The following is a 15,597-nucleotide window of genomic DNA, read 5'->3' on the forward strand; positions in this document are numbered from 1 at the left end:
GGCAAAAACCCCCCCTTTATACCTGAATCAGCCAAAGACGAAAATGCTGTGCTTCTGTGATTGGTTTCTTTAATATCTCTTCTTCTTCTCATTAGGCATTGTGATTAGCACAGATTAACTACAATGAAAATAGAAACAAAAATATATGTCACAAGAAATACTCAGTGATTGTACCAATTAATTGGACCTAACCAGAATTACCCCAATAATTATGCAAATAAAGGAAATGTTTACAATGACCCATGTGCCTGAAGGGAATCTATTATACACACTTTGACCTATAAACACTGGGCTATAATTACCACATAAACACAATTAGCAACTGACTGAATCATAGAATATCATGCGTTAACCTGTGTTATATCAACCAACGACAATATGCGTGTATGAATAACAATCCCCAATTACATGTGCGACCAAATTAAACGCAATGACAAAATACAACTATTTTAGGCTTAAAATCAGTACATAAATATAACACAATCAATCAATCAGCTTTATAATTTTAGTGGCAAGAAAATCAATGCACAAACCGTTTAATAAACTTCGGCGGAAATCCCCAAAACTTTGGGCGAAGAACAATGGGCTGTTTACTTGGGAAAATCGTGAAACTATAGGCCGTGTCCGAAACGACGACTTCGGCTACAGCTACGTCTAGATCAGCGCGTCTACCAGTGTTGAAGAATAGGCAGACGCGCGCGATCTAGCCGTAGCTGTAGCCGAAGTCGCCGTTTCGGACACGGCCTAAGACTCTGACTTTCAGCCCTCGTAGCAACTGCTCGATGTGAACAGCGCCCTCAATCGATAGAAAACAAGTACCCTGAGTTTGGGTGTTACAATACCAGCTGTGTATTGTGAGAGTTGCGACTTAGGTCTTTTTCGAATCAACGGCGTCGGTTCCAGATTTTGGCTCAGGCTAGCTTGAGCCAAAACTCATCAAGTGAAGCAGACATTCTCATACAAGGATTGAGATTATTCCACTATAGTTTTTTGAGCAGCGTACACAGTACATGATCACCTATAGATCATGTAAACTTTGTTTACATAAGTGAGACCTTTTTCATTCATTGGCTAGTCTGGCAGACAAGATACTGGACTGGCCATGGAAAAGTTGACAGTTTGTGTCATAGCTTCCACATAAAACCAAGAGTTATGAAATTAAAAGCTGGAGAAGTTTTGAGATGTACCCCCTTTCACCATCAAATGTTAAAATTAAGCAATGCAATCTCCATAAAATATAAGATTTTATGTTTTCTTACATTAGGCTGTGTACACATGGTGCCTGCATGAAGTCCTGCAGGCTTGGTGGCTCTTTTGTAAACATGTGATGTCACAGGTCACATCGTCTATATGGTATGACATTCTTGACGGGTTGGGCAAAATGTATGGACTTGCGAACTACCGAAACGGTATAAGTTGTTTGAGGGAGGTTGTGAGCTCTTGAACGTACATTGGTGCCAGCTAAACCATGAATGACTTTATTACAAGTAGATATTACTTCCTGGAAGCCCCATTCAATGTTGGCCATGAAAGGCATCGTACATAAATACTGACATCAATTAGTCTTGACACAAATTGTTACTATTATTATTACGACTTGTGTCCCAAGTCGTGAATATTTACGCCAATCTTTCCGTCAAAAGTTACGACTTCGTTACAAAACACATGAATTATTGTGCCTTAAGTCGTGAACATTGACGACAGAATTCACGTCTCATTCCCCCGAAACTGACGACCATATCATGATGAATTCAAATAAATTATCACTTAACCTATGTACAAATTCCATTTGATATTGACTGCAGGGCTGAAATTTTTGACGTTTTTAAAACTTCCGCTTTTGCCCGAAAGACAAGGAAAAAATGGGTCACATGTGGTGCGTAAACGAAATTGTTCCTTTAAAAGATGGTGTAAATAAATTATACAAATCCAAAGTTTGGTTCCAACTTTTTTCAAACGTTAAATTTGGTGTAATTTTGGTGAAATTTGAGACCTGATCGACTTCCTCGATGTGATTGACTGTTCAGGTGCCATCATTGGGTTCCAGTAGTCTGCTATGTTTGAAGGCCCCGTTGGTAAATCTATATGAGTTTGTGAATAGTAGAGTCTTTTGAGAGCCCGGTGAAGTGGTAAACGCATCATCTTCAAGGATTGTGTGTAATCAGTACGTACCTTGAAACGACTTCTCCTCGCTGCAGGCGTGTCCACGTCAACTGCCGAGTAGTAATTACGTCTGTAAGTTTGCTATTAAAAGCGCCCCCGGTGCCGAAAGGGCACAATGTCACTATACTCACAGTTTCTCATCATAATTTAATTGATAGGGAATGAGTTCCACACGTCCGGCTTTCTCCGAAAGCCACGTCCATGAAAGCACCTGTTATCCTCTATGGAAGTGTTATAGCGCTTTAAACGCAGTGGACACATATTGGTAATTGTCAAAGACTAGCCTTCACAGTTGGTGTATCTCAACATATGCATAAAGTAAAGGAACCTGTGAAAATTTGAGCTCAATCGGTCATCGAAGTTGCGAGATAATAATGAAAGAAAAAAAAACTTGTCACACGAAGTTGTGTGCGTTTAGATGGTTGATTTCGAGACCTCAAGTTCTAAATCTGAGGTCTCGAAAACAAATTCGTGGAAAGTTACTTCTTTCTCGAAAACTATGGCACTTCAGAGGGAGCCTTTTCTCATAATGTTTTATACCATCAACCTCTCCCCATTACTCGTCACCAAGAAACGTTTTATGCTAATAATTATTTTGAGTAATTACCAATAGTGTCCCCTGCCTTTAACATTCAAACATTTATTTGCCAGAACTCAATCTTTGCATCCGAGTGCTATCCACATATTTCCCAGACTCTGGTCAGCTCATCCGATCGAATTCCGCAATTGTAGTCTAGACCAGATTTCCAAAAAGGGCTCTAGTTAAGGAAGTGAGCGGCATTTTTGAGTAAAAGTTGGTAACATACCTGATTTATCTAATTTGGGGGTGCTGAATCCGAAAATGGTGGATACCAAGGCTAATTTTTAGTCCTTCACCCTGAACAATCAAATTTAAAACAATACAGAAAACCTAGCAGACGACGGACTTCTCACGTGAAAAATAGTCAGGTTCTGCTGTGGTTCCATATTGATGTTGTCGGGATACCATACAGGGCAGGTACCCGGGTGCAGGTCAGGTATCCGTAACAAAGTTTTGAGTGTACTGGATAGATATACAACCAAATTGCACTTTCAGAGGGACCAACAGGTGCTTTCAATGTCAATTTGAAAGTATTTGAGTTAGTGTTTTTTCTAATAAAGAGTTATTTATTATTTGAACATAATTTCTCTGTTGTTAAAAGCACAAACCGTTGATTATTTTCTCTTATAATGTAGGCCTACACTACATAAACAGGTAGGCCTACCAGGTGTAGTCTAGACTCAACAATGATACAGAAAATTGTATTGTATATCAACTTTCAGTGCTCCCTGTTTTTGAATAGGTTAGCTTTTAGTGTTCACACTCATGGCTTGAAATTATCTTACCAGTCAAAAATTTGATTTCATAGGATTTTAAAGTAACTCGTTTTTGTATTACAATTCTCCCCCGTTTTAGAAAGTATTGTCCACAGTTGACGAATCAATCTCACTGTTGTAGGCTGACAATTGAAAAAATAAATTCCAGTTTGTTTGTTTGTTTGTTTGTTGGCAGTATAACGCATTGTTAGTCGTGTTTGTACACACACGGAAAAATTTCACACAAGAAGACGATAGTAAGATTCCGAAACAAAGGACAACAAAATATGTATCCCCTCCATTGATAAAACAATCCACCCCTCTCTTTTCAGCTGGGTGTGAGAAACAAGGAAAAACAAATATCTCTTTATTCATTATTACCGCTCAATCCAAAAGTATAGACTCCATAGAGCTATATAATATGACATAGACTCCTATTTATTTTTGTATGTCAGCTAGGACGGGTCCCAGCAATGAATCATTCATGAAAGGTGTGTGTGCGTATCTTCGATATTAGCAATCATAGTTTGGAGTACAAACTGTGGCAAATTGTTTTGCTAAACAAAAAAGTAGACTTCTTTGCAATGTGATAGTATATGATTCTTACTTTAGATGACTCTGTACATAAGTGGATGCTGGAAAGGATGACATACACTGAAAAGAAGATGCCTCCTTGCACCAAGCTGTTGTATGTGTTTCAGTGTTGTTTCAGTACTACAAGGATACCTTCTCCGGTATACTTCTATCATAACATAACATAAAATCAGGTTAATTTTAGGTAGAACACTATTGGATTTTGGAAAATATCAGCTTGAATGGAATGCTTTGATGTGTCGATTCCATAGAGGCATTTTTGTAATGTCATGTAACTGTATCTCCCCAAAGGAAATTTACATGTTTACAAAGTTATATGTTTGCTTATCAGTTTCCTGAATGATAGTCCATCTGCATGATGATTTGTGTTTTTTCGCAAGTCATTATTCAATCGAATTGCAATGTGTTGTGTACTATTAATTCTGTATTTTCTTTCATAGAAATGTCTCTGTAAGGACAGGGATGGGAGCCCAAATACTACAAAACATTTGTTTATAATTTATATACATTGGGTTATTTATTGGACATAATATTAAGTGACATCCAACTGAAACACTTCAAAATGTTGCTTGATTTTCGCACTCTAAGTATCTTGAACTATTCTGACAAAAAAAGCTGACATACAAAAACAAAGTACGAGTCTATACTTGTGGATTGAGCGGTAATAATGAATAAAGAGATATTTGTTTTATCCTTGTTCTTCACACCCAGCTGAAAAGAGAGGGTGGATTGTTTTATCAATGGAGGGGATACATATTTTGTTGTCCTTTGTTTCTGAATCTTACTATCGTCTTCTTGTGTGAAATTTGTCCGTGTGTACAAACACGACCAACGATGCGTTATACTGCCAACAAACAAACAAACTGGATTTTTTTCAATTGTTAGCCTACAATAGTTAGGATTGGTTCGAAAACTGTGAAGAATACTTTTTTAAAACGAGGGAGAATTGTAATCGAACAATTTGTTACTTTAAAATCCTTTAAAATCAAGTTTTATTTGACTGGTATGATAATTTCAAGCCATGAAGTATGATTGTTGAGTCTAGACTACACCTGGTAGGCCTACCTGTTTAAGTAGTGTATATAGGTCTACATTATAAGAGAAAATAATCAACGGTTTGTGCTTTTAACAACAGAGGAATTATGTTCAAATAATAAATAACTCTTTATTAGAAAAAACACTAACTCAAATACTTTCAAAATGACATTGAAAGCACATGTTGGTCCCTCTGAAAGTGCAATTTGATTGCAGGACCATCCAGTACACTCAAAAGTTTGTTACGGATAACTGACCTGCACCCAGGTACCTGACAACATCATTGAACCACAGCAGAACCTGACTATTTTTGACGTGAGAAGTCCGTCGTCTGCTAGGTTTTCTGTATTGTTTTAAAAAAAAAAAAATTTTCAGGGACAAGGACTAAAAATTAGCCTTGGTATCCACCATTTTCGGATTCAGCACCCCCAAATTAACTAAATCAGGTATGGTACCAACTTTTACTCAAAAATGCCGCTCGAATTTTTTTTTTTTTTAATTTGGTCTAGACTATTGTGCCATTTTAACTTCTCTGCCATCTTTTTTTAAAAGCTCTGAAGCATGAAGATCGTGTAGCTACAGCTCAAATTTCTTAATTGGTCTCTGCTGAATCCGTTTACATTTTCATAACAACTATGTGCAATTCCACAATTTACTTTTAACTTATACTATATCTCAAGGGGTTATATATTTATATGTAAATGTGTTTATTTGTTTATTAATTTTTTTACTTATGTTTGTATTTTTCTATTAATTTATTTGTTTGTTTACTCATTAAATTATTTATTTACATATTTTTTATGGATTTTTTATTTTCTCTTTATAGATTTGGTCACTTATATTTAATTGGCATTCTACTTGGATATTCTTTAACATTATTTAAGTGTTTAGGAATTTTTCTGTTTTTGTTTGTTGTTAATTTGTTTATTACACTGTGCAAAGTTTCTCAGATATTACACTCCTAAAACTGGTTCTAATCTCACATAGTCCGTGCTTTATATATATATATATTTTTTTTACCAACTTAAACTTAGGCCAGACCAGCTGACACCTAAATGAAACCTTTAAAACTTACTACAAACAACTCAAGTATCTGAAAATATTACTCTTTACACTAAAAAGTAAAAATTACAATTACAAACAAACCCCATAACACAATATTGGGCACACTTTGTATGCCCTTTGGGGCTCTCAAATCTGTCCATAGAACATTATGTGGAAGGTATGCATGTACTAACAATTATAATTATTATGAGCTTGATGCTTTTTCTTCTCACATTTAGTGGGGTTGCGATGTAAAGCCCGGTTCATACTTCCTGCGAATGCGAATGCGAAGCGAATCTTGACGTAACAAATTCGCAACGAACAAGTCGCAGTTGACGTTAGTTGCCCTTTGCCCTACTCCCTTGCGAATATCGCTGCGAAAGGAGGGAGTGACGTCAAATTCGCTTCGCATTCGCATTCGCATGAAGTATGAACCGGGCTTAATGCTGCATGCTTCAGCACAACGCAGTGACCCAATCCGCTAGCCACTAATTCAGCAACTAAGTGCAAAGACGGTTGACCAATAAGCTTCTTTTGAGGCGTGGTTTGTCTGGGATTCGGTCAGTACTTATAAAGAACGTGTTGTTGCTCGTCTACGATATTATCAAATAACGGTACTGCTCTGTACGAAATACAATTTGTTTCATCTTCTAGCAGTTTCCTATTCACTTAGAAACGGGCTTGCCTAGTTTGTTTATCAGAATTTAGGCAAAACTATTTCACTTTTTTTTACCTGTATTTTCTCGACCGAGTGACGGTTGTCCGTGCTTATAGACTTGCGTACAGATCCAACAACTTTGTCTGACAACTTTGAAAAACTAATCTCATCACATTCAGTACTTATTTCTTCACATTCAGTACCTATTTCTTTCTGCAAAAGAAAGCCTAGTTGTCAAAAAGAAAGAACAAAAATGGCAGGTAATAACTCGTCATCTTGGAACAATCAGCTAGACTTTTCAACTTGCTCCGAAGATGTTTCTTGCGTCGTGAAAACTAGCGCTGTAAGCCTCATTTCATGTCTTACCGTTGTGGGCAACCTCATGAGCTTAGTGACACTCGTTTCCACCAAATCACTTCGGAACTGTCACGGGTACTTGGTGATCTCTCTCTCGCTCGCCGATCTTTTCACCGGTCTTGTAGCGACTACATCCATTTACCCGACAATCTTTAAGAAGTGGCCGCACGGAGATCTTCTCTGTCTCTTGGTAGCGTCGGTCGAAGCGTCAACAAAGAAGATATCACCCCTAACGATGACCGTGATGAGTATCGAGCGATATATCGCGGTAGTGCATCCCCTCCGCTACAGCCGTATCGTCACCAAGAAACTGGTCCTGTTCGGCATCGCCATCGCCTGGTGCACCCCCGTTGTTGTCTTCATACCGCTCTTCCTGAAAGAGCAAGTAGCCTACAAGTTTGTCTATCGACTCAGCTCATGCACAGCAACTTACATTGATCAGGTGGTCTCTGTCTTACTAAACACAATTATATTTGTTTTGCCCAGCATGGTCACCATCTGTGTTACTTCTTTTTTAGTTTTGAGGGCCTTCAAACAGAACGCCCGGATGCGATCGCTCCTGACTATGAAGCATGGGGACCGCGCCACCCAGACGAAGAGGGCCATCAAGTTTTTCCGGATGATTTGCATCATGTGTTTTACCTTCTACTTTTGCTGGGCCCCTCACGTCACGGTTGGTTTCGTCAGTATCGTAGCGAAGATAAGGGTTCCGTGGGACGTCTACTTCGCGTTGTACTGGCTTCATTACTCCAACAGCTTATGGAATGTGGTCATCTACTTCGTAATGAACGACACATACAGACGCCGTTTTCTGATCCTTGCTCGATCTCCAATTACCGTGTTCGCCCTGCTGTGCCGACGTAAGGTCGACGGTGACCAGAGCCGCGAAAACACGGTGTCCGGAGTGACCAACAGTTCAATGGCTGTGACTAGCAGTGCAAGTGTGAACAATCAGAAACAATAATCAACTGTTGTATTAATCTCTAGCTGCTTTCTCCAGAAGACGATCAGAGCATACTGATCGAAACGTTGAGTCTACGCGTCGGTATAATAGAAGTGATTTTACTGCGTCATTAAAAATAGTCTGCAAATTGTTTTAAAGTGTTTGTAAATCACGGTAACTATATTGCTTTCTGTTGTGCACGTTGCGTCACTTGTTGATGATAATAACTGTAAGGCCCACAATTCACACTATTTATTATGAATAAATGTTACGATTTAATGTATCTCCCGCACTCTTTAATCTCCCGGGTCAAAAACGACCCGGGTTCCGAGCCCCGGTGAGTCTGACGCATTTCTGTGTCAGTTTGACCTGGAATCTGTTTCAAAATCACAAAAAAAAAAAAATCAAACTGACATTATGCCATTTTCGAAACTGCGGCTTCGGCTTTGTAATCGGCTCAGGCTAGCTTGGCTCCTTGGTTGTTATGATAATTTTGCGCGTGCTTTGCGTACGCGCTCAGGGCTTCAGACGAGAGGACGGAGCCTGAAGCCGAAACTAAAGCCGAAGCCGTAGTTTCGAAAAGGGTAATAGAATCTGAGACAAAATCACGTGTTTTTTTTCTCCAGTTTCTGGGTCAACCAGATGTTGAGGGTCGGTCTTGGCCGAGGTAAACTGTACTCTGGTAACATCTCAATACTTATGATTTTATCGACTCTTCCTAAAGGAACACGTTGCCTTGGATCGGACGAGTTGGTCTATGAAAAGTGTTTGAAACCGTTTGTTATGAAATGCATATGGTTAGAAAGATGTTTTAAAAGTATAATATACTGATCCACACAAGTATCACTCAAAATTGCACGGTTTTCATTTTACGTCGCGAACTAACACGGTCAGCTATTTATGGGAGTCAAAGTTTTGTTATGGCCGACCGTGTTTGTCGACGAGGTAAAACGAAAACCACGCAATTTCGAGGCATATTTGTGTAGATCATTGTACTCTACTGTTACAACATCTTTCTAACCATATCGATTTTATAACAAACGGTTATACAGGACGCTTTTCAAAGACCAACTCGACCGATCCAAGGCAACGTGTTCCTTTAAATTCCTATAACTATCATTATTTATTGTTGTGTATTTTGTACTGCTTATAATTATGCCTGTGATTTTTTTGTTCACAAAACTCGGGGAAGTACTGAGTACACAGTGCTAACACACATCGGTGTATATGGGTTAAAACCAGAATTAATATGCTTTATCCCCGATGCAAATTTAACATCTATTAAATTGGTTGCTGTTACCCGCTGCTAAAACATATAGATTCAAACTGCCTCTAACTACCGGGCAACCTCGGTAGTCTAGTTGGTATGATCTGCTGCTCTAGAATTGCAAGGGTCGTGGAGTCGAATCCCGACCGAGTAACTTATGCCTGTGATTTTTTTCACAGCACTCTGGAAAGTACTGAGTATACAGTGCTAACACACATCGATGTAAGGGTTAAACCAAAAATGAATATCTTTAATGTAGTTGTTGATTTATGTAATTTTGTCAAACACACTGAGGCATTGCATAAGGAGCTATATATATAAAAGCTTCAATTTATTATAATATCGTCTTTTGAAGACAATTACAAACATAACTGAAACGTCGAGTTGTAAAACTAATATGGCCCAAGACAGATTGAGTATAAATACAACATTATGTTGATTAGTAACACTACTTATACAGGTCAAAAACTAACAGGATAAGCTTACCTTTCTACGTACTGATGTATTCTCACATTGTACTATTTTTCTAAAAGAGTATAGAACGTCTTACTAATGAATTGAAGTTAATTATAGGATCTATAAGTTTGGCCAATGTCGATCTGCAAACCTCACTATATTAAAATTAGAGCAAAATTAATCATTGGGCGAGGCTTGCGGCAGCACCGTCGGTATCTCTTTTGAGAAGTGGTGGTTATGAGAAGAACCATGCCAGTGGCTGTCAACTATTCTTTTAAATTAATTATGACAATCACTTTTAAACTGCACAAAAATGACAGTAAAACTCACTGCAAACGTTTTAACAAAACATGATAAAACAACTTGGATGTTGATGAAGATGGTTTGCAATTGTATGTCTGAATAAAGGAGGTAACGATTATGTGAAGGAACTTATGATGTCAAATAGTGTCATTGTTTGTATGTTTATTTGGGTATTTGTTTGTTCGTTTTTTTGTGTGTTTGTTTGATTGCTTGCTTTGTTGCCTGCTTGCTTGGTTGCCTGCGTGCCTGCTAGCCTGCTTGCCTGCGTGCCTGTTTGCCTGCGTGCCTGCTTGCCTGCGTTCCTGCGTGCCTGCTTGCCTGCTTGCCTGCTGCTTGCCTGCTTGCCTACTTGTCTGCTTGCCTGCGTGCCTGCGTGCCTGCTTGCCTGCGTGCCTGCTTGCCGGCTTGCCTGCTTGCCTGCTTGCCTGCTTGCCTGCTTGCTTGCTTGATGGCTTGCTTGCTTGCCTGCTTGATGGCTTGCTTGCTTGATGGCTTGCTTGCTTGATGGCTTGCTGCCTTGCTTGCTTGCTTTCTTGCTTTTTTTCTAATTTGCGCGCTTTTTCTGACATCGATGGATCTGTTTGCCACATCCAAAGTTTTTCAGTGACAAACCCACATTACAATGTCTTTAAATAAAAAACGGATAAAAGAATAAACTTCACTATTGCTAATTTGTTTAATCTGACCCGGGTTTTTATACGCAAAGCTGCGTGTTTAACCTTGGTGGCGTAAATGAATGAGTTCACTTTTCGTTTCAAATTGGATTAAAAATGACAATTGTGAGTGAAACGCCAGATGAGACAGAAAAAAGGTCAAAACAGAAGGAAACAATTTATAAAGGGCCTATAAAAAGGGCCTTCAAATAAAACAAAAAAATAATTACTGTTATTGTGCACTTACGGTCTAACCTTCCTTTGTTGTATTCATTCGGGTGGGGTTGGGGATAGGACATAACGAGATTATTCTTCTATGACGAGCAGTTTGTCTAGACATCACAAGTCCTCGCATCCATTTCTTCATGAAACCAAATTATTTAGATAGAATTTACCTGCCAGATCGCGTAACAAATCACATTATTATGTAACATTCAAACGCACCTCGTACTCCTCAGTGAAAAATAAGCTTGCTGGCGTATTTTGACGGATCAGTTCCTAAGGCTTGTGCCGAGACATGGACAACACATGAGAGCAAAACTAAGGGTGATAATAGAACATCAAAGAAGTAGAGATTGGCAGATCACCTATAGAATGAGGTATGGGTGGGCATGCAAAACAACCAACTGGACTCCAAGAGACCGGACAAGAGAACAGGGTCATGATAAAACAGAAGATGAGGAGATGAGTATGGGCGTTGCTTGACAACCGACAGCTCAGGAAAGAGTGAAAATGGATAATTGGTGGAGAGGCTTTCCTCCTGCAGTGGAGTAAAATAGGCTAAACAGACAGACAGACAGACAGACAGACAGACAGACAGACAGACAGACAGACAGACAGACAGACAGACAGACAGACAGACAGACAGACAGACAGACAGACAGACAGACAGACAGACAGACAGACAGACAGACAGACAGACAGACAGACAGACAGACAGACAGACAGACAGACGGTGATGAAATATTACACATGATTGGCTGTTCTCCCAGCCAGATGTCGCAAAAACCCCACAAAACCAGCTTATAGATGTGGCTGCTGCTGCTCTGGTCGTTTGTCGTTGTCACTACTGTTGTATTATCCTGTCTCCTGTTAGAGATATGGTCACATGGACACGATGACACTAGTTTGGTTAGAGTAAACTTGCCTGCATACACCCAAATCAAAAGTGCCCATACCTCAAAAAAGGCTAATGGTGCGTTACATGGTTGCTGCCATGGACCCAAACAAAAGCAGGTCAAAGTATTCGTGAAATGACTCTTAAAAAGAAGTAATTTTGTTTTCACTTAAATGTTTTTTTTTTTCGTGTGAAGATATCAGGCATGACTTGCACAATGCACAATGCGCAAGTCCTTGTTATCTGAGAATTAATGGATCCAGCGCATAGCAATTCAATACTGATTACCTCCACAGTGGATGAGTGGGTGCTCGCCACTCGAGGGTTTGACAAGGAAAAAAGTAATCTCATCGAAGTCAACATGACATCCGCTTTAGCCCAGGGGCCCAATTTCGTGGCTATACTTAGCAGGAATATTGTCCGCTAGAATGCCGTGCAAGAGTCGACTTTTTTTTCCCGCGAGGTGGGTATTAAGCGAAGAAGGACGTACAACGAACAGAATTGGCGCACTTGGATCGTACTTAAAGCCATTGGACTCTTTCGGTGCAGAAAAAAATAAATAAAAAAAACACAGATTTACAAATAACTTACAGGGTTTACAGAAGGTAGTGGTGAAAGACTTCTCTTGAAATATTATTCCATGAAATGCTTTATTTTTTGAGAAAACAGTAAAACAATATCAATTCTCGATATCGAGAATTACGGATTTATTTTAAACACAATGTCATGACACGGCGAAACGTGCGGAAACGTGCGGGTGGTAATTTTCTCCCGACTCCGATGACCGATTGAGCCAAAATTTTCACAGGTTTGTTATTTGATATATAAGTTGTGATACACGAAGTGGGCCTTGGACAATACTATTTACCGAAAGGGTCCAATGGCTTTAAGGTACGGTGCTACATGTGGATGGCGCCATAATTGCCCCAAGACGTATGAAGCTAAACAACGGATGGTTGTGCCTGAACTGCGCATTGTGCGTACTGTTTTTAGCCTCGTTATGGAATTCGGGCTTTCTTTGAATTCCCTTTTTGAAATAATTCTGGGGAGGTGGTAGTGTAACATTTCATGTTTTGGCTCTCGATCCACATGTTAAAAGTAACACCCTATACTAGCGCAGAACTGACTCATCTCATAGTCCGGCACTAAAATTTTGCTTGCTGTGCGCAGGTATGAAAGGACGTAATACTACCGTATTAGTAATCCTGAGCTTTTAGCACGCCGGACATCTGAGACCGCAACACCGGGTGTGACAGAATTTGTTTACGTACCATTGAGAAAATTGCGCCGACCCGTCGAATTGACCAATATGACTGGTGACATCACATACTGTTCATGATTTTGTCAGGACCTCAACATGTCGGATGGCACCATCAGAGCTCCGTATAAATGCATGGATACATGAGTAAAGATCGTGATCCATTCTTGCACATAAAATGGGCCCCACAACTCTTGCTGAAAACAAAACATGCCGAATATCCATAGTAGAGACGTTTTGCATAACTTTAGGGGAGAGAAAACAAGCAGATATACACAAAATCCGAGACCTGAGGTGGATCTCACAAAGATTTAAGACGAGTTACTCATTCTAACTTAGGACTAGCCACACGTTTTGTATATCCCCAAGTAAAAAACATCCCCGGACCGTTCCACTTTTCATCGGCTGCGCCTCGGGAAAATAGAACGCTCCGGAGATCACCTCGGGAGTCGAAATATTTGTGTACTATCCTATGCAGTCGCAATAATGGCGGACAGCAAAGCGGACTTCTGCTCTTTTCCGATCGTCAACAATTAGTAGTAACGACTAAACTGAGCCTTGATTGGGACATTAATTTCTCAGAAAGGAAGATTAATGAGTTTGTCAAAGTAGCTGTCCGAACTCTAGGCAACGATGTTGCCAAGTTGGTGAGAAAATGTTTACTTTTAACTAGTTGCCCGATTTCCGGACTTCTGAATCGAACGTAGACCCAGTTAACTGGGGCTCTGTATTTATGATAAATTTCGAGAAAAGGGTTAATATCGTGTGACAAGGGTGTTTTTTTTTCCATTAACATTGTGCAACTTCGACGACCAAAAGAGTTCAAATTTTCACATTTGTGTGTGTGTGTACATGTTAAAATACACCAAGTCAGAAGACTGGGTGTCCAGTGTCCTCAAGTGCTGGTTGATTGTTAAGTGTTTTAATTGTTTTAATTCTTGCTCATTACATATTGTGTGTTTAATCTGTTATTGTGTTAAAACCTTTCTTTTAGCAGTTTATCACTTTTTAAAGAAATTTTTTACTAGGCTACAATGTACCGTGACCCATCAGTTGTCATAATTGTACATTCCTTTTTAATGTGTTTTTTTATATACCAAAAAAATGCACCACTAAATATAATATCAATAGATTGTCAGATCAAGATTACACATTACGTTGACACACCACTGCGGTCAGGCTTGACAAGGGAGGCCGGTTAAACGACCGTTTTCAGATTTATACATGTATCTGTAACCGTGTAAAAACAACAACTTACATTTTGTTGTCCTTTTTGGTCATCAAAAGAATTGTTTTATACAATATTATTTCAGTAGATGAAGGATTTATCTTTTCATGTATGTTTTTTTTTTTTTTTTTTTTTTTATTATTGGGATTCGTTTATAAATTATGTGGTGAATAAGTCACCCCCTGCAAATGCAAAGTCGCCCCACAGCATTCTCGCCCCTCCAGGTACAAACTCGCCCCCTAACATCGCAAATATTTACGTAAATATTAACGTAAATTTGTGATACAGCACTATAGGCGACACCATAATTTACAGATTTCGACTCACGCCCGCAACAACAGCATGCTACGTCACCCCAGAGAGCTTGGCACGCCAGAGATCTGAGACCCTGATTACTGCGTGCCGAAATCTCCGGTGACGTCAACCGGAGCTCTGAGACCGCCGGAGCGCTGAGGCCGCCACACCGGACCTAAACGTAGCCCCAAACATGTACCTAAATGTAGCCCGGACCTGTGCCGCGCAGACGGCAATTCCATGGAAAATAAAACGGAGCTCTGGATCCAGAGCTCCGTTTTGTTTTCAACAAAATCAACACAATTTGTGAATAATTCTGTATTATTGTTACAAACATTAGCGATCTTTTTTTGATTTGCATTTATATTTTGCATTTATTGCATAGTTTCCAAGTTGGCAAAAACTCGGCCCTATGCGTTGCAAACAAGGTCTATTTCCGTATGATTTTCTAGCCAGAAGTTTCACGAATGGGGTTCTTTTGTCGACAAAGGTTACATTTGTCTATGGGTCTTATGCAGACTGAATCCTCATGCCTCACATTAGTTATTTAAATAGACTGACATGCTCTTTTTATGTAATTTGAAAGAGCAACTTTGCACCCGCACAGGAGTGTCACGAAATGACCATGACACTTGCAAACAAAAACGGCCGGTAAAGCGTACATCCACGCTTACCTTTGACCTAGCTCTGCGTACGACCGACGTACAGGAAGGCACTAAATACTACACAGCGGTTCGGGCCCATCGGAGAATACCCGAGCGAGAATGACCTTATGAAGTCATTTTGCATTATGCTTGCATCTTTTAGACATGAAAATATTAACAACTAGGTCCTAGTGGTTAGTCCACTCTTATGTTACAACTCCCCAAACCTGCTGCTACAAATGTACTTG

General features: G+C 39.5%; 2 protein-coding genes across 2 annotated transcripts; one reads left to right on the forward strand and one right to left on the reverse strand.

Moving 5' to 3' along the window:
• Positions 1-6,969: 6,969 nt before the first annotated feature.
• Positions 6,970-8,896, forward strand: LOC117307188 (melatonin receptor type 1C-like). The gene has a single exon (XM_033791864.1). The coding sequence runs from the start codon at positions 7,083-7,085 to the stop codon at positions 8,148-8,150; it is 1,068 nt and encodes a 355-aa protein (XP_033647755.1). The 5' UTR covers positions 6,970-7,082; the 3' UTR covers positions 8,151-8,896.
• LOC117305360 (octapeptide-repeat protein T2-like) lies at positions 8,439-10,724 on the reverse strand. Its single transcript, XM_033790231.1, has 2 exons — positions 10,378-10,724; positions 8,439-8,505 (listed from the first exon to the last, which is right to left on the reverse strand). The coding sequence occupies exons 1-2, from the start codon at positions 10,722-10,724 to the stop codon at positions 8,439-8,441; spliced, it is 414 nt and encodes a 137-aa protein (XP_033646122.1).
• Between the last annotated feature and the right edge of the window lie 4,873 nt (positions 10,725-15,597).

Source organism: Asterias rubens, chromosome 2 (genome assembly GCF_902459465.1).
Source record: "Asterias rubens chromosome 2, eAstRub1.3, whole genome shotgun sequence".
NCBI lineage: Eukaryota > Metazoa > Echinodermata > Asteroidea > Forcipulatida > Asteriidae > Asterias > Asterias rubens.

Excerpts from the sequence above, each read along its gene's own strand:
- LOC117307188 (XM_033791864.1), top strand. The coding sequence starts at position 7,083 with ATGGCAGGTAATAACTCGTCATCTTGGAACAATCAGCTAGACTTTTCA.
- LOC117305360 (XM_033790231.1), bottom strand. The coding sequence starts at position 10,724 with ATGTCAGAAAAAGCGCGCAAATTAGAAAAAAAGCAAGAAAGCAAGCAA. Across the intron at positions 8,506-10,377 it reads GCAGGCAACCAAGCAAGCAG|ATTCCAGGTCAAACTGACAC; the intron begins GCAACAAAGCAA and ends ATTTTGAAACAG.